Raw genomic sequence first — 22957 nt, 5'->3', positions numbered from 1 at the left:
CCGGGGAGTCGCTTGCGAAAGCTGCTGCTGATACTTGTGTCAGTCTTCGTCAACGCGTCCGAGGTGCCAGTTGTATATAGAATCGCAGCGGGTGTGAACAAACAAGATGATTTTTATACAAATTTTATGTTTATAGTTGGATGCGTCGACCATCTCTACATCAGTCAAAGTGTACATACAGACATGTGTTCGTTGAAAAAGCAGAGCTGTGGTTTGAACGAATGAAATGTTGAGCTAGCAGGACACGCAGAGTGCAAACAAATTAAAAATAAAATATAAATAAATTCACACATATGCTTGTATATAAGTATACTTATATACAAGACCGGTAACTTGAATAAGTGTTTATTAAGTTTATGTAACAAAAGTCATTCAGCCGGATGCCACAGTGTAATATTAATCAACCAAGTCCAGCTGATTAAGGACACGCACACACACACACACACACACGCATGTACAACTGGCAAACGTGCAAGGTGCTGCTTGAATGTCCATGTGAGTATTTGATAAGAATTATGATAACAGCGTTTTGAATCTACTATTGTCACATGCGATGCATAACTAATAATTATAACGGTTTCAGCATGTAAACTGGCGCTGTCTCTCACTCGCTTGCTCGCTCTCAAACTCTCTCTCGCTCTTAACTTGATTCTCTTTCCTAAGAGCGTGTATGCGTATTTCAAATATTTACTAATAATTATTTATAAACACGATAAATAAGCTTTTCGACACTAAGTAGATTCCTTTGTTGTTTGTTTGTTATTAATCAACTTTCCCGCTCAAAAGTGTTTGCTCACATATTTTATTTACCACTCTTATACTAACAAGTGTGTAGATTTTTGAAATAAAATTGCTATGCCAATTCGTAGTATATGCTATAACATTTGTTGTACTTAAATTTAAATAAGAAAATACTAAAAATGAGTTTTATTACACTTGCAGAAGGATAACGCCGCAGACTTAAGCTTAAGCATAAACGCGTTGCTTGTAAATTTTCTAAACAACCTACAAAATGTGTAGAGCATACTCATCATGTTGGAGTTCGTTAATTTTATGCAGCTTTGTGTTGACTTTCACTGTTCCCGCAAGCACCACAGGTAAGCATCTTTATTTTATTATATATTTGAATTATGGAAATATTATTACCAGCGCATGATATAAAAGAGTCTAAATTGTTCTGTTTGTCAGTTGCTTTTCAGCAACATTTAAATTGGGTTTATCAGATCAGCTTGAAATATGCAAACGCTTTAAAAGCAGCTTCGCCTAGCCTTGCCGCAACATCCACTCACAGTTTATTTGTTAGCCAGGTTTTTCTTTTGTGCTCCATCAAGATAAGTTCATTCATACTGAAAGCGGTTTAATGATTAAGTCAACGGCTATTATGTTGAAGCAAATTTAGCCCAGAGTGTCATTATCTAGGCCTTATCATGATGCAATCGCAGAATAGATAAGCGCACATTCCCTCTTTGAAATGTGCTCAGGCATTGCGTTGCTCCTTCAGTAAAAGCTTCGCATTCAATGTTTGTTATGGAGTGCGAGTGTGTGTGTGTGTGGACGAGCTTAGCAAATTAACAGCTATTTACGCAGGTTAAGGGTTAATTGTGTGAAAGCCGATTCAAAGAACAACCTGCCTGTCTGTCACTAACCACATAATCGACCCATATTTGCTGCATGATTATCATTACGAGTACTTTTGGCTATGCGGGAGCACTTATCTGCAAATCCTATGACACTCAGACAAGTCTGTGAATTAGTACGACAAATAAATGAAATACATTTTGCAAAATAATTGTAGTACTTAGCTGAAATATTTACAATTACTTATTGATTACGATTTCAAGTTGTAGTAAGATAATTTGTAATTACAAGAAATACAAACAAATATTATGTGACAAATATAAACGTGTGAGCAACAAACAGTGCAAGGCTTTGGTAAATTAAGTATACGTCGCTTGCTAGTAGAACTTTTCTGGAATTATGTTTATAAGAATAAATTGTTGTTGAACATTAGTTAATCATTACAATTAATGGTCCAACTCTTTAAATGTAAATAATCTAATCGAGTGTGCTATGCAATCAGTTGAACATATTTGCGCTAAAAAGTATGCTATATATTTTTGCATTTGCTTACAGCTTTGATTTTATTTATTTTTGTAAAGGTAAACGTCAAATAACAACGCTGCATAAATTGTGTGCAAATACAGTTAATAATAATTTCAAAATGTTTATTTTGTTTTCACAGAGATATCAAATTACTTTGATACACAAGGACCCAGTTTTACAAATGAGCCCCCGAGTAGAATTGAATTTATGAACACTGTTGGCTACACGGTAAACTGCATAGCTAATGGAAATCCAGCACCAAACGTTCAGTGGCTCGATAAGGAAAACAATCTAATAACATCCATATCAAAGGTATGCCAACAACAACCAAGAAATTGTGCTTTAATTAAGAGAAATATTTGCTAATTTTAAAACGCTCAGAATTTAGCGCCAACGAAAGTCACATCTAAAATTGAAATTCCTTTGCAGGTTCGACATATTTTGGCAAATAGCTCGCTGCATTTTCCACCATTTGCAGCTGAAGAGTTCCGACAGGACGTGCACTGGTCTGCATATCGTTGTCTGGCAGCCAACAGCGTGGGGACGATTATATCCAGAGATGTAGTCATCAAAGCAGGTATGTGTGCTCATTGGGGAAATGGCATTTAAAGCAGCTTGAAGAGCTTAAGCCACAATTGTTGAATTTAATTGTAAAGCGGACTGCAGAAGAATGCAAATTTTTTAGTTTATTGCGCATCATTTATCAATTGCATGCGTGTACGAGCATTGAGATTGTGATGTTATATATAGGTAGATATAAAAAGTCAGGCATATATATATATATATATATAGAGAGATAGAGGTATATAGCAGTGTATATATATCTCTAACTGGAGCTCAACTGACCTACACTACGTTTCTAGAAAACGCAATGCAAAAGCCACCAGAACACGAAAGCAATAACAAGGGCATACGGCTGCCCACTCGCATACATAGCCGCCAACATGTACACACACACACGCATACATATTCATAGACAAGTGTACAGTTGTATGTGGAGAACTAGTATGCATATGTGTACTTTCCCGCTTCACTCAACAGTGAAGCTGCAACTGCAGTTGGGCGCATGTCCAATGTTTTTGCTGCTCCACGCACAGTGGTACCAAATGCAGCATTGCTTGTAACTCTAGCAAGCAGATCAGTTGTTGCATGTGGGCTGTAGTTAATCAAAATTGTGTACACTGAAGTTCGACACATTTGCATGACACTTGCCACACTGTGCGCAGCATCGAAATTCCAATTTTCCAAATTCGAGGAAAACGAATTTTCCCTGATACTGTTGCCTGGCCATAGACGAAAGGTTGCAATTAGATTTTTTCTCTGTTTTTTTTTGTTTTTTTTTTTTTGGCAACGCAGTTTGTATTCGTTTGGCAGTTTGAACTTTTTTTGGTACAAGAGGTGCATGTTGTTGTTGTTTCTAGCAGGGCAGGGCTTGTTGTTTTTCAATTTTGCAACCGTAATAAACGAGCATACGTGGAATTGTAGGCTGCCATGTTAGAGTAGGTCGGGAATTTGGGCTTTGTTAGCAGAATTTAAAATAAATTCCAGAATGTAAAAATCGAAATAACAAGAGCAGAGAAGTGCGTACTATGGTATATATAGCACTAAATGCTCTTTGAATAATACTCTTTAGGGTATGTAAAATTCGAGCAGAGACTCGAAATGTGCAGTTACCTGTTTGTTTTGCCAATGTTACCTTTTTGCATGTGTTTTTGTGTTTGTGTATGTGACAAGCAACGAAATTTCGTTGCTTTCGTAGCAGGACATGTAGTATGCATGAAATACACACACACATACGTTTGCATATATGGATGCTTGGTCAATGTACCCGCACACACACACATATACGCAGTTGTTTTTATATAACATACATATGTACAAGTGTGTACACAACAGCAGCAACATCCTTACAAAGAAACAAGTGTCTATGCATGTTTCAGTTATGCATGTTTTCTTTTAAAGAAACTGAATATATTCGATGCACATACACATACACATGCACAGATATAGATACAGATACATAGATACATTCGGTCGGTGCCTTGAAATTGATAGTGCTGTCCAAAAGGAACCTCGAGGGAGTTTTTCATGGAATTCGTTTGTTGCCAGCTGCAAAATAAAAGAAACTCAAGCTGGAATTTTCGTGAATAAATTCAAGCTTATTTCGATTTTCTAGCAATGCAACATTCTCAATTTAACTGTGCCGAATAATTTAGAATCAATTTATTATGAAGCAATGTATACGCTTTGCCAGAGTCTGTTAGTCCAGCAAGATGTGTGTTCCAATTTGCAAATACAGATAAAGCATACACCGATTGACATACCAATAGCTTAATATAAGCTACTGAATATTGAAGTGTATGTCTGAATGAATGAATGAATTGCTATTTATTAATTTATATCAATGCATTGGCAACTCGACTTTAAACTTTAATCTTGCAGTGGTTTATCAGCATTACGAGCCGGAAGTTCAGAATCCTGGTGGATTTATTGGCAGCAATGTTTTAATCAAATGCAACATTCCCTCGTTCGTCAAGGAGTACGTAACTGTCACGTCGTGGCTACAAGAGCCCAACTTTAATATCTATCCATCCTTAGAGGGCGGTATGTTTGATTTTACGCAATTTATGTGCACAATGCATTAATTTATTAAATTGCATACACAGATGGTAAAAATCATATGTTGCCAACGGGCGAACTCTTAATTTATAACATCACCAGAAACGATTCGCAAAAGATTTACCGCTGTCGCACACATCACAAACTAACGCAGGACTCCATAGTGAGCAGCAATGCTGGCAAAATTCAATTAACAGGTAAGATTCAATTACACGCAGTTGGGTTCACAGGCAGCAGAGAAGTGCTGAGAAATGCATTGCATCGGTTAAATGCATTACTTTATAAATTATCAGTTTAAAATTATACACGACTTTTGCATCTCGAATAACATTTTAACGATAATTTGCAGAAATTCAAGAGCTTGTGCCGCCAATACTTAATGAAAAGTCTGTTGCTCTAATGGCCAGAGTGGGCGATCCCTTGGTGCTCTCCTGCGTGGCCTACGCGAATCCAAAACCAACTTACAGGTAAGTTGCTATCCTCAGAAGCAACAACTTCCAATTATCTAGCTTATGTCTGTGGCTAAATAATTGCTGCCGCTCGCTTTGCTAGAAACTGTGCGAGAAAGTCGAAAAATTTAATGCGGTTTTTATTAATTTTGTGCGCCACACCCTTTCTCATTAATCATTACTCCCTTTTTATTTATCAAATGACTTGATGGGCCCGCTGCTGCTGGTAGAACCCTTCTCAAGTACTTACAGAATGAGTTTTTCAAAGTGGTTCTGCCCCCTGCATGCTTTGCATGTTGCTGTGGGCACGTTCAGATCCACAAACACATGTATGTATGTATATAGCCAAGTATATACATGTGTATGTGTGTGTGCATGTGTGTGTGTGTAGAAAATTCTGCATGTCAATGCAGTCAAGCGAACCAACTAAATTTGTTTCATTGCTTGCCTTCTTTGAGTTGCTTGCTCCACGACGTCGTCTCGTCGGCAACGTCTCCGGTCCCGTTAGACTAAGTCCGCCGCAATTACAACTTCACTTAAACGTTGTGAAGTTGCCACCAGCCCCCCCACCCACACACACACACACACACACACACATGCAAATGTGACTCTGCTTCGCTCTTTACTAGCGGAACATACATGCATGCATGCCTGCATACGCAAATATATATATACACATACATATATATTCATGTGTGTGTGTGTGATGTTAGCATGTGCAAATGTATATATGTTTGCGTTTCCAAGCGTTTAGCAGTAACGTTGTCGACGAGTCGTCAACGAGCTGGCTCTGGGGTTTGAGCGAGTTGGAGATTTTGCTGCTGCTTTGTTTTATTTGCGATGTTCTCCTCTTGAATTTTTCTGCATGATATTTTTCTTTGCCTCATGACTTTGTGGTATGATGTATGTGTGTGTGTGTGTGTGCTAACGTTAACTCTTATATACACATACGCACACACACACACACATGACATGTCTACTCCAAGAGTGTGTGTATATTTATGCCGACTAGTATATTTGTAGGAAATTTTGTGTATAAATTTCAGTCTGTATTTTTTAAAATGTATGTACATCTGCATGTGTGCGTACATACATTGTACATACGTAAGTTTGGAAAGCTGCTAAATTGAGAGTCTGTACTTGACGTTCATGACCAAATACACACACACACACATATATATCAGCATATATATGTGCAAAAGGGGATTGGACTAGGATACGTTGGTTTCTCGTTCCGTTTTCTTATATATATCATATGTATATTTTTTTTTTCGTATAATAAAGGCTTATATACTGTATATAAGTAAATATATGTACATTCGCATGTTGGCAGCGAAAGAAATTAAAAGAAATGCTTTTTTCTGCGGTCAACATGTCGTATGCGTATTTATGCTTGCTTACTAATTACAGATGGTACACCACACGCTCCAACAATGAGGAGTCCATGCAACACATGCTTGCCACCGGGCGTGCAAAAATCAAAGACGGCACGCTTATCCTATCAGCCGTTGCCAAGACCGACAATGGAATGTTCTATTGCGCCGTCACCAACTCCGAGGGCAGCGAGACGCTGGAGGTGGAGCTGGCGGTTTCATCACCGCTCTCCGCTAGCATACAGCCTAGGATACAGACGGTTAATCTTGGCCACACAGCTGACTTAGTGAGTAAAGTGAACTGTGCACATATTTGCTGCTTATCATGGGCGTAGCCAGTATGCAATTTAAGGGGGAACTAGACTTTATATTTTACTGTCTACGCCCATGCAGCTTATGCTTTGCATATGCAAACTTGTTAACGTTTATTTATAGATTTGCAGCACATCCGGTTTTCCGAAGCAAGTGGTATCCTGGTTTAAGGACGGCAAGACTTTGCGTTCGGGAGCACGCGTGCGTTTGCTCTCCAAGGAGCACATACGCATTACCTCCATTGTAAAGGAGGACAAGGGCATGTATCAATGTGTGATCAAAAACGATTTGGAATCAACGCAAAGCTCAGCGGAAATTAGATTGGGAGGTGAGCGCGCACATAAATATGCAACAGTTATTGTTTTACTTATCTTACGCTGTTTATTTGCAGAGGTTGCCCCGCAGCTGCTTTACAAGTTCATTGAGCAAACCATGCAGCCAGGACCTTCTGTTTCCTTGAAGTGCAGTGCCAGCGGCAATCCCACGCCCAAGATTGAATGGCACTTGGACGGCTTTCCACTGCCAAATGTAAGTTTATGTGTTTGTTTATTTAAAGTTAATAATGTTGATGCAATTTGCTCTTTGTAGAACGATCGTCTAATGATTGGTCAGTACGTAACCACATTCGGTGACGTCATTAGCCATGTCAATATATCTGCAGTCAAGTCGGAAGATGGCGGCGATTATGAATGCAAAGCAATTTCAAGAGCTGGCGATGTATCGCACTCGGCGCGTCTCAATATTTACGGTAAGTCACAGCCTGCGGACTTATTTGGCAGCTACTCAAGCTAGTTTAATTCCTTCAACAGGCATGCCCTATATACGACATATGCCCAAGTTGTCTGCTGTGGCTGGAAAGACATTCACCTTGAAGTGTCCCATAGCAGGCTATCCCATTGACACGGTGCACATCGAGAAAGGTAAAGTAATAACTGTTAAATAATAATTATTAGTTGTAGTTTTGTTTTTTTGAAACGTGAAGTAATAATTAAATTTCGATTCTGCTTAATTTAATAGTTAAATAAATAAATGAAAAATAATGTGGGATTATGTGCGATTATAATATAAATAATTAAATAGTTAAATATTTAACAATACTAATTAGATTAAAAATAATTGAAATTGAATACTTTGAAGCAGTAAATTTGTTTCAATTATTTTTGGCCAATTGAGATAATCGATTGATATGATTCTTTTTTTCTACAAAAGAATCTTAATATTAAAAAAATAAACAATTTTATATATATGTACATTATGCATTATGTGAAGTTTTCATAAAGGAAAGTTGCCTAATAAAATAGTTTCGTATGCATGAAAATAATCTACAAAATAATCTGATTATATTCAATACTCTCAGATGATGCCGCAATATTTGTAAAATTCATTTAATCGTAATAGTTTGCAATACAAACGCATTAAATGAAATAATTAAATTAATTAGTATTCGAAATTGAAAGTATGGCTTTAAATTGTGGTAGATAAATGCACTAATCAGCTCATCTGATCCATAGACGGGATACGCCTGCCCATCAACATGTGACAGCGTGCGCATAACGGCTGCCTCGTCATAGAGAACGTGCAACGTGCTGCCGATGAGGGGACCTACACCTGCATAGCTCGGAACAAACACAACTACACATCGCAGCGTTCGGTGGAGGTGAAAGTGTTGGGTATGTATGCAGTTGCAACGGATTGACTAACTAATCATTTCAAATTTTATGCGAGGCATTGCGATATAATTGCGGTAAACAATTGGGCTTGCAAATTAATTTAAGCATCAAATTTTCCACACAAGAGTTGCATGTACACATGTGTAACTGAAGCGTACTAATAATAATAATAAAAAAAGCAATGAGGCTGATGCACGTGAAAAATGCATTTGAAATGCATGCAGCACGTTTCACTTTCTCTAACTAACTTACACATAATCATAGCTTAGCTTAAGCCAGAGAAGAATATCAAAGACTGACTGCTGTTTGGATTTACCCTAAGTTAAGCTAAGTTAACTTTAAGTACTTGTCTTTAAATGTGGTCTGCGTATGTGCTGCAGCAGTTTTCCAACTTTCACTTTCACTTTCACTTTAAATATTTACACTTACACCAATTTCTCTGCACCTTTTATTCAACTTACACTGCACTTTATATAATTGTCATAGCATTCGCATTCCCGCACTTGAATCTTGAATCTTGCACTTGCACACACGCTTTTGGCATCCGCGGTATTATTTTTGATTCCAGTGTTTCCATCGCCACAGTTGTGAGTTGTCAGCTCAGCTCCAGAACAAATAAAAAAGTTAAACCGTCCAACGATCTCGATCACAGAGCAAATAATTGCGGTTTAACGTCATTATGGCGTTTTGATTTGTAGTCAGTTCGGAACTCTTCGCCAATGTACGTCAAATTAAATATTTAATGTTGAGGTACAATAATAATGAGGAACAACTGACACATTCGCATAAATATTTAGCCGACTGCATTACTGTGGGTGTGAATTGCTCTCGAATTGCCTTCGAACTCTCTTTGGCTTAGACAGAACTCTAGTGAATGCCATTTGGCAATGGCTTTGCAATTTATTAAATAGTTTAAGAACTAGTGTGTGTGTGTGTAATTGAATTGCTAACTGAACATGCACATCAATCAATCAATCAATCAATACAGTTCCACCCAAGATTACACCATTCTCATTCGCACGCGATCTGAATGTGGGCGACCGTACAAGCATTCAGTGCGTTATTGGCACCGGGGACCTGCCGCTTTCATTCACATGGCTGAAGGATGGAAAGGCTCTGCAACCATCAGCCACGGCCGATGGTGTCGGTGTCGGTGTCAGCGGCGGGCTTATGGGTACCGGTGGCGTTGCTGTATTGGGTTCCGGTTCCGGATCGCAGTTGTCTTCTTCTTCTTCTTCATCTCTAACGTCACCATCGGCGTCAGCGATTACCTATCAAAGCGAGCACATCGCCTCGAATGACAATGGGCGTAGTAGTGGTGAAAGTAACGGCATTGTGACAATTCGCCAAAATGATGATTTTACCAGCGCCCTCAGCATCACAAGTGTGACGAGGGACCAAAGCGGCACCTACACGTGCCGCGTACAAAATGATGCCGCCATTGTAACGCACTCTGCACAGCTCAAAGTTAATGGTACTTGCAAAATGCTTGCCTTTTTCATTTTCCTTTTGTTGTTAATTGTTACTGTTGTTATTGTTGTTGTTGTTATGGTAGAACAATTAATAAACTATGTAGTCAGTATATAGCGCACTTTTTACAGTCCAATTTATGTTTGTGTTCTCCTTTAATTTGTTAATGAAATGCTGTGATGCTTGTTTTATGTACAGTGAACGCTCGCTTTACAAAATATACAATCCTTACAATTTTATTTCTAACAAAACAGTGCTAAAATGTTATCTTATGTCACTATATTACATTTATATATTAATATAAAATTGTATAATTCTTGCTTAATATTTAATTATTATTATTATTATATTTATAACATTGTAAATTTTTGTATTGCGAAAATGGTTGTTCCATTTGAGTTTATAAAGAATGCATGCATTTTAATAATTATGTTTTTGTTCTTTTTTTTTATTCTGTGAGTAAGCCTGGCTTACTTACTTGCGGCGAATTATAATTTGGAATTTATGATTTAGACATAAACATTTCTTTATAATTGCTTGAATGTAGTAATTTGAATGTTTTTTACCTTGATTTAAAACTAAATTTATTCCAAAACTATTCACTATTTTTAATAATAAGTAGTATACTAGTTTACGATTTAAGTATCTCTAGCTATAATTATAAACGTTTATTTAGAGTACTTACTTCCAGAAGCTTGGAAACTCATTTAAATTTAGCATATATGATGTTATTGTATCTTTGGTACAGTGAAGTCTACAATATTCTATCTAAGTAACTTAAGATCTTATCAACTTTGTATATCTATGATTTGAATGCTTTTATCAACTTTGTAAATTATATATGAAACTATTTATTTTGCTATCGACTGTTTAGTTCCCCCGCGTATATCGCCCTTTGCATTTGAGGACGAGATAACCGAAGGTATGCGGACACAGATAATGTGCTCCAGTAGCCAAGGAGATCAGCCATTTAATATCACATGGCACAGAAATAATGTCTCAATCTTAAGCCAACCGGGCAACGCAAAGAGCGGTACCGAGACCGCCAAGCCCATAACGACGCCAACGCATAACAAGGGCGATGGGGTTTTTATATCAGGATGCGTCGTTGACAATCAATCAGTATGCCCCCTTTTCCAGCATATTATCCATACATAACGTCTCCTCATCCCACAATGGCAACTACACTTGCAGTGTGACCAATCACGCTGGCACTGTTGAGTATACCGCGGTGCTTTCGGTTTCGGGTAAATCAAGTGTAACTATTAATTTCTAGACTAAAGACCCCAAGGTCTTCTAACTCAATCATATTGAAAATGTACTTTGCACCGCAACACCAAATCACCGTAATTATTGTAGAGCAATGCACCTGGGGAAATTTGAAAGTGAAGAAAAATAAAAATGCATAATAAACATTCAGGCAATGTCACTTAGTTATTCAACGGAAACACCTGAAATATCTGAAATATGTCCTTATTCTAAATACATGTCAATTCCTTGCGATGTTTCGAAATATGATGTATCAAAATCTTTCTTAATCCTATTATTATGATGTTTCGCTTAGACAATATATGCATTTATTTCAGTTGATACTTCTTGTAGTTTATTCAAAGTCTGCTCTCCGTGGAGGGCACTTCTTAAATTTGTTTGGGGAGAAATGTTTGTATAATATATATTTCAGGCGATCGCAGCACAGAGCACAATGCACTTGGCACAACTGCACCCAAAATGCTTGAACACCAGTGATGTCTTATACGGGATTAACGTAACCCGGAAGTCGCATGAATTATTCCGCATGTAAACTAGGCGAAGTGTAAAATGACTTAGTTGGCCTTAAGACCCGAAATTGTGTTAAAGTGTGTGTCTAAGGACAGTGGACCTTACAATAACAACGACATAATGCAATAAACCTAACGTACATTCTTCTCCTATTTCCTTACTGTTGTATATTCAATTCTTAATTTCTGCCTATTTTTTTAATTTATAGAAACGTTCAAACACTGAATAATGGCATGTGTCAAAATAGTTTTTGATTGCCTAACAAATTAAAATACATTGTGTTACTTAATTGGCCAACTAGTCAACTCAAAGTTAATATCTAGATGTATATAGTTTTGAATTTCTTAGCTTGCTTGCATGTATTTAATATAAAGTTTTAAGCATGTAAATTTTGCATTATGTTTGCATGGCACTCTATATAAATATATTTTTCTACTGCCTGGCTATATAAATTACCAATCTTGATATAGTACCGCCGCGTTGGATTGTTAAGCCCACCGACCAAGACGCTATCTTGGGCAATGCAGTTAATATTGCATGCCAAGCCGATGGCTTTCCCACACCAACAATTCAATGGAAACAGTCCATAGGTATGGATCTTTAGCTATAACAAATAATTGCTTAAGTTCTAGCTGTGTTCTAGGTGATTCCGGCGAGTATCGAGATCTGAGCTATGGCGGTGGAAATGGCAACTCACATTCGGTGCTTGTTGCCCATGCGAATGGCTCGCTTATCATATCCAAGGTGAATCGAGAGCACGAGGGCAGCTATCTATGCCAGGCTAGCAATGGCATTGGCGCTGGTCTAAGCACGCTTGTCAAACTTACAGTACACGGTAAGCGCTGAAATTAAGTAAATAATATTTTAAATTAATTTTCTTTTTTATCAACAGTGGGTCCATCAGTTACTGTGGCCAAGAAGCAGTTGACAGTGCGACGCGGAGAGCGCATTACGCTGCGCTGTGAGGCGAATGGAGATCAGCCATTGGAGATATCATGGCGTTCCAAGGCTAACCGCATAGATCCATCCTATGATATACGCTATCATATAAAGAACTCGCCGTTGGCTCGCAGCGTTTCATCCGAGCTTACTATACTCCAAACGGTGCTCACGGATCGAGGCGAATACACGTGCATAGCCAGCAACGCCTATGGGCGGGATCGAAGTGTTATACACGTGCAGGTCCAAGAGCCGCCCAACTTTCCAGTCAACTTGCATGTGCGGGATCTGGGCAGTCGTTCAGTGACCTTTGCTTGGTCGCCTAATGATCAGGACTCGGTGCTTTTGGGTGGCGGCGGTGGCAATAATCGCGACTCCCAACCGATATCAAATTATATATTACAATATAAGAAGGCTGGCGGTATGCACATAAATATATATATAAATAAATCAATAATCCATTAATGCTTTTGTATTTTTAGACGTGTGGCATGAGCACAACAACCAAAAGCTTCTACCGGGAGATCGGACTACCGCTCAGCTGGGCTCTCTACGACCCGCTCAGGTCTATCATATACGCCTGTATGCCGAGAATCATTTGGGCACCAGCGCTCCCAGCGACGTGCTGTTTGTACAAACCGACTCGGAAGTACCTTCAGCTGCGCCACAAGATGTGACCGTGGAGCCACTGGGGCCACAACAGGCAAGTCTTGACGGCGCCCAAAGTATTTATGCTATACAAATAATAAATTCAACAAATGTTGCTCATAGAGTGTTGATTGTAATTGTTTCTAAATTCTGTTGCTTTTAGTTGCTGATAACATGGCGCGCACCTGTGCGAGATTCGTGGAACGGCGATCTGCTAGGCTACACCATAAGCTATCAGAAGCAAGGCTCGCCGGACAGCGTGAAGAATCACACAAAGGTCGGCAGTTTGACAACGGAGGGCTTGAATGATTTTCGTTTGACCGGCTTGGAGAAGTATACGCAGTATGGAATTGCAGTCTCAGCGTTCAATATAAAGGGTGATGGACCGCCCAGCGATATGGTCATGGGTCACACTTTGGAGGATGCGCCATCGGCGTATCCAAAGTCAGTTTCATGCATTGCGCTCACTGCGCAGAACATACAAATCTCCTGGCAAGCGCCGCCAAAGGAATTGAGCCACGGCATCATTCAGGGCTACAAGCTGCTCTACGAGCCGGGCTCGCTGGAAAGCGAATACAATGTGCGCGAAACTAAAATCACATCTGCTCTAAGCACTGTTCTTCACGGACTGCAGCCCTTTACCAACTACAGTGTTCAAGTGCTCGCCTTCACACGTGCCGGCGAGGGCGTGCTAAGTCCTGCAGTATCCTGCGTAACAGAGGAGGCCGTGCCAGACGCGCCTGAGCTGGTGAAGTCTGTGGTCAGCAGCGAATCCTCTGTGATTATCAGCTGGCTGCCGCCACGCAGACCCAACGGGCTAATAACCAAATATAATGTATACATACGCATCTTGGAAAAGGGTCAGGAGTTGAAAATACTCAAAGAAGTGCTGCCGGCGCATAATCGACACTTTGAAGCAAAGGATTTGAATTTCCGCGAGACTTACGAGTCCTGGGTGACAGCTTCAACGCGCGTGGGCCAAGGACCCAGCACACCGGTCATAAAGCTCGTGCCCAGCACTTCCATACCCGCTGCCATAATATCCTTTAGCCAAACCATCTCTGTCAATTGGCGATCTGATATTAAACTGGCCTGCATATACGTTGGGCATCCCAAGGCGAGCGCCGAATGGAAGACTTTGAATACGCGCTCCAAGCAGCAGTTCCAGCTGGAAGTCAGCAACGACAACACATTGAGTCTGCGCAACATTCAACGCTCCCACGAGGGCAACTACTCGTGTGTGGTGCGCAATCCAATTGGCTCGGATCATATAGTCTATCAGCTGTATGTGCAAGGTGGGTCTCACATTTCCATGAGCTTCAGAAGCGCATTCAATTCTTTGCTTTGTTACTTCTAGTGCCACCTGCTGCGCCTGTGGTTTCGGTAAATTCAGTGCATAAGAACGCCGTGTCCATACAATGGAGAGTTGAAGACATTGGCGGGTCGCCGCTCAGAGGCTTCACTCTGGCCTACAGACGCGAATCAGCCGAGTGGGAGGAGCTCCAAGTAGACAGACGCATCAACTCGTACATGCTCGAAAATCTGCAATGCGGCACGCGCTATCAGTTCACCATGAATACCTTTAACAAAATCGGACCCAGCGCCACCAGCGCTGTAGCCTCAGCTCAGACCAAAGGTAAGCACTTCAATATAAATTGCATATGTTTGATCCTTATTTCATTCTTATGTATATTTCAGGCAACAAGCCCTTTGCACCCACTAAGCATAGCTTCATCCGCACCAATACAACGTCAGTGGTCTTGGATCTATCCTCCTGGCAAGATGGTGGCTGTCCCATCTTACACTTTAGCATTGAGTTCAAGCACTATAGATCAGGCGGCGACTGGATTATTGTTTCCAATAAAATAGAATCCAACGTGAGTTGCTCAAGCCACAAATTATTTTCATTGAAATTAAATCTTATGCTTTAGACACGCTACAACATTGGAGACTTGGAGCCTGGCACTGCTTACAGCCTACGGGTGACGGCCAACAATAATGCTGGCGCCACTACCAAGGAATATTACTTTGAAACGCAGAACTTGATGGGATTTAGCAGCGGCTTGGACCCCGAGGAAATGCCCGATGGCCAAACCATGTTTAGTGATGCTCACCTCATTGCTGTCATTGTCACCTCCATATTCGGCACAATTCTCGCTCTCATTGGCGCTTTCATCTGCTTTAAGAACTGTACGTATCTTCAACTGTGTGATTAGTAATCAATTTTATTAGTTAGGGATAGTAGTCGTTATAATTAAAAAATCAGCCAGTGACAAGTTTACAACTACGATTACAGATAATCCAAAAATTATGTGAGATTATGTAAGATTAGTCAAGGCGAGGATGTTTTAGATTATTTAAAAGACAAACAATGAATCTACTTTCTCATCAATGATAAATAGTAACTTGTTTATCTAAGCAAAATGATTAACTATCATATTGATGAAATCAATACAATCAAATTCAGTTGATGTTAATGCTTCGCTTGGCCTAGTAAAAGGTCATGCCTAAGTTAGGGCTATAATCTACTAAATAAAAAGGCTGATTTGATAGTTTGCATCTGTAGAACATGTATAATATTTATATATATAATATCTATAAATAGTATAGAGTATATGTATGTATTTGTCTAATATGCAATTATTATGAAGTTAAATCGTAATCAATTGGTCTTTGAGCAATAACGACTAATATCAAAATTTAATCAACGCCTAACTTTAAGTACAAATAGTCTAACTAGTGTCTAAGTTATATATAGAACGCTAACTTATACTCATTTTTTTTGTTGTATTTTTTACAGATCCACGCAGCATGTTTTCCCGCAACGTTGATTCGCTTAGGCCTCAGAGTAATTTAGGGGATGGCAAGGATATACAACATCGCGAGCATTTCTATGGTACAGTACGCAAATCATGCCAGCAATCCCCGACTGAATCGGTTGCTGGACTTGAGCGCATACCTGAATACTCAGAAGATATCTATCCTTACGCTACATTCCATTTACCAGAACATGAAAACCAGTCGGGCAACATTCCTCTGAGCTACACTGGCAACCCGGCCAAGTACGATTCACGTTGCGGCGATGATAACACGCTGTGTAGTAAAGGGAAGCGCCCCATTTCGGCTGGTGGAGCTGTGATCATGGGCTCACCCGATGAAAGTAATCTGATGAATACCGAGAAGCGCCACAAGCGACGTTCCAAAATCATTAAATCCGAATCTGAGGAGTACGATAGTCTCAATAGCGATAGCGAACTGAGTGGCGAGCGCGAGCGTGAGCGTCTACGCGATGATGGACGCAACAATTATATTGACGAAGGAGCTCTGTCAGGTGCGGCAGCATTTGCAATTATTAACTGCTGAATTGATTAACTAATGAAATGTGTTTGCAGCTCATGGCAGGAAACTGCGAAATAATGTGGGCAGCAGTAAAGAGAGGTCTTCGCTGTTTAGCAGGCCTCAACTGCATAGTAAGTTAGTACCCGACCTTTTATCACCTTAAATCCAATCAAATCGATTGCTTGCTGATATAACTGTTTGTTTCCACAGCAGCCTGGACCCCGTGCCCGTCGACTACCGGTACTTTGACCCGACACCAAAGCAACAGCGCAAATCAACGCATGCTGGCAACGATCCCCAGCGGAAAGCTCTCTCAATTGCAGCTGCCAAAGATCCAGCCCAATGTGCAGATATGCCCCGAAGTGTATCCGCTCGTCAGCGACACAAAAGTGCCGATAGTAATACCAACAACAGCACCCTTAATCGCGACTGTGGCGAAGGCACATCCATTAGCCGACCCATTGCACAGCCACCGAGCTCATATGTTGAAAAACTAAAGCCCTACGACAACAATCATGCGCCCAGTCATCATAGCAAAAGCTACGTGGACAAGAATGGCAAAATCTTTGTGGACACTGGTGGAGAACGGATTGAGCTGCTGGGCCAGCATCGGCATATCTATAGCATAGAACCCTTAGAACTCTTGGATGTGGGCAATGAGCCTGGCAGAACTCTCGACTACCATGCCATGGAGAACATGAGCAACGCTGAGACATTAGCTCTTGGTTTCACCATGATTGATCACAAAAATCAAAAGATGGATCAATTGGATCACATACTCACTGAGAAGCATGTGAGTCCGCCTTCAGCGTTTATTGATAGAATTGGTTAAGCACTTAGCACTGTCTGTACTCTGTACTAACAATTTATTGAAATCTACATACTTAGTTTAAAGCTAACAGCAGAATTATCGATTCGATGTTTTATGCCAAACATGTTCATGTATTCTAAGTGTTAATTAATGATAATGAGATACATCGTGCATCGCGTAGTGTTTGTTAATACTCGTAGTTCTGCAACTGTACTTCCGTACTTCCGTTGTTTGCGTTCTTAACGTGCCCTGTTAGTGAAAATGATATTGAAGTTGTAACCTACGGATTCTCTTTGCAGGCCGAGCCTGACGTTTTTCAAAATTCCCAATATTATGTTCAATTTTTGAAACGAATCAACAAGAATCAATTAAGGAAGCCAATTGCTTAGGAAATGATCTTAAAATAACTCTAAATATGCCATTTCGACTTTGTATGGCATTAGCATTAGCTTAGACTAGATATACTATATGCCAAACATTGCATTTAATTCAAAGATATCAGTAGTAGATAAAAAGGTTTTAGCATGACGAAATATCAAAACTGGTCTAATAAATAGCATTTAAGTCGATGTGAGACGACCATGTCAGAGTATTTAATGAAATCTTAAAAGACAATTGTAACTCCTGATTATATACGATATATACAAAAATTAACTGAAACAATGTATGGAACGAACATGTAACTCTTAAGAAAATACCAATTACTTTATGCAACGAAAAGAGCTCTTTTTTACATATATTAGTTGGTCCGGCAAAAAACACTCTCTTACTACTTAACTGTACGATTCTGAATACAATACTATGAACGTTAAGAACGGCTAGCCCCGTTACCAGTAGCTATTTAAACTAAACTCTTTACATTGAGGATGCGAAATTTGGATCAATGTCAATAGAATATTTAGACTGAGGCGACAAGCTATCGATTCAAGAATATTTAAGAACATATGTATATGGCATTATACAAACACAGACAGAAACACACACACACACACACACTCGGACACTTTCTAAGCCCCGAATGCTGACAATAAAATGCATTCGAATGACTCGTACTTTTAAGTAATTCATAATTTTATACCCATAATGTTAATGTCGACACAGAACAATTAATGCAATTTTAAATTACATAATCATTTTATATGAACAATAAATTATGCTAGCAAAATGTATGTACACAAACAAATACACAAACATGAATATTATAAGCAGTTATCGAGTGAATATGTATTATCTGTCAATATGCAATATGTCAATGTGTGAGCAAGACTCGCCACAAAAGAAAAATTAAGAATAATCGGGAATTTAAGCTCAATTTGAATTGTCAATTGGATTAGGAAATAAATAAAAATCGACAAGTTGTTGTGTAAAAAATTATAAACGTAGAAGTATTGTTTTTATATTTATTCAAATCGAAGTTACAAATTGTTTGTATAATCAATTGAATATAATTGAATATCTTATTATATAAATATATGTAGCTCGGCTAGATTAATTTTAGTATAAAGACAAGCACCTAAGTTTGATTATAAAGCGCCGCACTGAAATATGATAAATCTAACCCCAAAATTGGTGTAAAGTAATTTAATAGCAACTTAAACCAATGGTTGAGCACACACTACGGTTCTCTCTCTTCGAATTTCCGGCGTATTTAGTTGCAAGCTAATGTGTTTACTATTCGCATATATTTATATTTATAAGCATGTGCTAATGTAAGACAATTTATCATGGCTTTCAAGCCATGTCTACTACTTGTGCTGGCATCTTTTTTAAAGTATGACAATTTTTAGTGCCAAGTGGGCTAGTGTGTACACAACAATGTTTCCTTAAGTAGCTAAAATAGACAGACAGAGAGCATCATGCTGACAGGAGCAGGAGCAGCTCGCATGGGGGGCATGAGAGTCAGGCAGGCAGGCAGGCAGGCAGGCAGGCAAACTACGAATGTAATATTTTGCCAACTAATTTGAAATATGTTATGAGAACAAAAGGAATTCTTGCGTGAAGTGAATTTTGAAAACATTGAGAAGCTTCCACGCCAAGCATAGCAGCATAATAAGCTCTGTCAGCGTGACCAGCGGCGAAGCATCAACCCCTTGGCAAAGGATGTCAGGATGCGAGCAAAGCGATGCGAAGCGGGTGCGCCAAAGTTTACAAGCTTTTCGTGAATATTTTCAATATTATACACACACCCACACATGGCAACATGGGTATGTGTGTGTGTGTGTGGCTCTGTGTTTGTTGTTAGCTTACGAGCTTACCTGGCAAGCTCAGTGAGTATGTGAGGCTTCTGCAATGTGTGCACGACAAATATTTGAAGCTGAAAATGCCACCGAAGGAATTCGTATAAGAAACTACATATTTTATTTTTCTGTTGTTTTACATTACATGGCGTATTTTTTATATATTCTTCTTTCTTTTTTTAGCAACGAGCGGACACATACATAGCTTAGATACAACTGAGAATAAAAATTGGCTCGAGGCAGCTCACAGTCAAACGCGCTGCACCTTTGTCTATGCTGACTGGCATTTAATATAATAAATACATATATTATTAGCTTATACTTTTGGGTACTTTTAAAATGGCTGCCACTGATTGTAAGATCAGTAAATATTAATTAATTTGCTTTTTGGCTGATAGAAACTTGTTGGGGTAGCAAAATAGATAAAGTAAGTTATCAAAGCACAAGTTTCTTTTGCTTACTTTGATAAAAGTTCACAAGCAAATAGGATTGTTATTTGTATTTGTAATGTGTGAGCATTTTAGTTGCGTTTTGCACTGCCGCAGGCTTTGTCTTTGCCACTTGCAACATTTTCGAAGCGCATTGTGGCTTATTAGTCAAATACGCCGAGTTGGCTTTGAGCTTAAACTGCCTCAAAATTCAGTAGAAAATACACACAAACTACAAACAGTTTCCAACGGAACTCAAACGGAAGCTCTGAAAAAAATATTGGCATGCTTAGCCGTCATAAACGCAATATCCTTCTCGAGCTGTTAGGGAAATTGACTTTAAAACGATTCGATGTCTCGACAGAAGTGTGTGAAAATAAATAAATATATTTACAAGTGTACCAATGATTCTTTAACATGTGCAAACTTTATGTACAGATTATTAAATGCTCGCTTGGCCACATTGTTAATTATTTCGCAACATTAGTTATGAGAAATGTCAAGCGCAGTTTGTTGGCAATGAAGTCTTTGATAATAAAATTGATGAATTATGTGCGCTAATAAACGTGTGCATACAATAATACTACAAAAAATACAATCTAAAGATTTCATTTAGTTAGCGGTATATTGACCTTTTGGTTGGTTGCCATGTCTGCAGCAAATGGAGCGTTAAAGAATTAAATTGCTGACTGGAACAGCGATTGTATATGTAGAGCTTGAATGCTTCAACGAGAGCGCGCATACATGTGAGCGAGACAGGCGATGGTACTTAAAGTAAATAATACACATATGCAGTACTGTTGATCTAGGTTGCCGCTGGTAACGTTCATTTAAATCATTATTACAATATCCATGGTGATCGAATTTAACTATATAACTAAAATTGTTATAAATGTTAGTACAGTAAGTGACAGAGACATAAAAGCGCAAACAATTGTTAACTTAAAACTAAAGCAATATACAATTTTAGGCTTAAATTTAAGATACATAGATATATTTGTTAGTTCGCACAATTGAAGGCAACAATAAAATTAAGCAACAATTATAATTCATAAAATTTGTCGTTTGCTGATTGATAGACAATAATATTTGATACTGTTTTTATTTTTACCTAATCAACTTAAACTATTTTAATCTCAATTCAGTAAAAGCTAGCGATTAGATAATTCACACAAGTCTGCCGTTTGGAATACTTATATCGCTTTTTATTTAAACAAACAACTATAACGATATCAGTGGTAGCGATAACATATAAAACAGACAGCTGCTAAAGAAACTCAATTATTTTATGTCTTAAAGCGAAACTAACAATGTCGCACTTTGGTTGCAAAGACGGTGTTCTTATTCGAACCATAAATGTGGAGGAATACGAGCAAGTGAAGAAGTTTTTGGCAGGCAGCTTCTTCAAAGACGAGCCACTCGCCTCGTCCAGTGGAGAAGGATTTGCCGAAGTGCAATGAGGAGGAGGATGATAAATTTAATAGATCGATGATTGAGCAAGGCACGTGTATTGTGGCGCTGGATGAACACAATCCAGAACGCATTTTAGGCTGTGTCATTGCCGGCGTTCTGGTGCCCAGCAGTCTGGACTCTTTCGCTGCTCAAGCACTCGCAGCGAAAGACAACATCTGGGGAAAAATGGTAACTTTGCTAATGAAAGCTTCAGTGGAAGGCAACGTTTACGAACGCTACGGAGTGTCCAAGGTGTTGCTCTCCCACATGACTACGGTGGATCCCTCAATGCGTGGCAAGGGCCTGGGCACTCGCCTAGCCGCTGCGCTCATGGAAGTTGGACGCATCAAGGGCTATGAAGTCATGATTGCCTTCTGCTCTAGTTTCTATTCGGCGCGGCAGAAGCGTGCCATGGGCATGGAATGCATCTACTCCTTGGCCTATGCGGACTACAAGGATGAGAGCGGTGAGGTTATATTCAAGCCACCAGCTCCACATACCCATCTGCAGTTTTTGGCAATCAGATTATAAAATTCACACAGAAGTTAAATCTATGAATTAAATAAACTAGTCAATGTTTAATTTCCCAGTTAAGCTGCCATTAAATAAATTAAATTTTTAAAACTAATTTAAGAGCCTTTTAAGCTTAACGTGGCTTTTGCCAGTAGTTAATGTAAAATGTGTCAAGGCCGGAAGCGCATATTGGCAGACATCCTTCCTACAAAAGCGCTATTTTAATTAGCATTTATTAAATTCACATTTACTATAATAAAACTTTGCTTTTTACTACACTATTTGTCACACACTCAATTTTTAGTTTGCTATTTTATTGTCATTCGCCGCAAAGTTGTTTACTCACGTATTGAACTTGCGGGTTGTAAGTTTATTTCGAAAATAAAGTGGATTTTTTACACTTTCATAGTTGATGTTTGTAGCATATATAATTCAAGTTAAACGTCTGTCTGTGGTGCAGTCTAGAGTTAGCTCCCTGGACTTATCCTTTGACGATGACCTTTGAACTCTCTCACCAATACTGAACACAACTGCTCTTAGCTCTCATTTCAATTCAGCCAATAAGACAAAACTCTTTTGACTAACTAACACTATAAATGTAAATGTTTAAAATATGAACAGCGAAGGTCAGCACAAGCTTTAAAGACTTGGCTAAAGAAATTAGCGCAGCTTTATGCCAAAAGTTTTTAGCCAAGCGTGAGTCGCATACTGATGTCTAAGGCCAAGGTGCTTGCCAATCGAAATGCCAAACAAATTCAATGCGAATATTAAAATATGAAACGCGAGCAGCGCTAAATTTAATATTGCTTGCATAT

The 22957-nt window shown here is 39.0% G+C and overlaps 2 protein-coding genes across 2 annotated transcripts; both read left to right on the top strand.

Moving 5' to 3' along the window:
• Positions 1-449: 449 nt before the first annotated feature.
• Positions 450-18860, top strand: LOC108608240 (Down syndrome cell adhesion molecule-like protein Dscam2). Its single transcript, XM_033293362.1, is given in 25 exon segments — positions 450-495; positions 943-1097; positions 2243-2415; positions 2533-2680; positions 4546-4707; positions 4770-4919; positions 5072-5189; positions 6582-6831; positions 6980-7184; positions 7248-7384; positions 7445-7604; positions 7666-7776; positions 8368-8526; positions 9515-10000; positions 12246-12365; positions 12419-12610; positions 12668-13135; positions 13197-13417; positions 13526-14657; positions 14720-14998; positions 15061-15239; positions 15294-15552; positions 16163-16693; positions 16755-16836; positions 16912-18860. Coding segments are annotated over 24 exon segments (6429 nt in total). The 5' UTR covers positions 450-495; positions 943-1012; the 3' UTR covers positions 17534-18860.
• A 2713-nt stretch (positions 18861-21573) lies between these two features.
• On the top strand, positions 21574-22175 carry LOC108603814 (dopamine N-acetyltransferase). The gene has a single exon (XM_017992934.2). The coding sequence runs from the start codon at positions 21666-21668 to the stop codon at positions 22158-22160; it is 495 nt and encodes a 164-aa protein (XP_017848423.2). The 5' UTR covers positions 21574-21665; the 3' UTR covers positions 22161-22175.
• Positions 22176-22957: the final 782 nt, after the last annotated feature.

This window comes from Drosophila busckii, chromosome 2L, assembly GCF_011750605.1.
Source record: "Drosophila busckii strain San Diego stock center, stock number 13000-0081.31 chromosome 2L, ASM1175060v1, whole genome shotgun sequence".
Lineage (NCBI taxonomy): Eukaryota > Metazoa > Arthropoda > Insecta > Diptera > Drosophilidae > Drosophila > Drosophila busckii.
The sequence above is the reverse complement of the archived record's forward strand: the minus strand, read 5'-3'. Positions and strand labels throughout refer to the sequence as shown.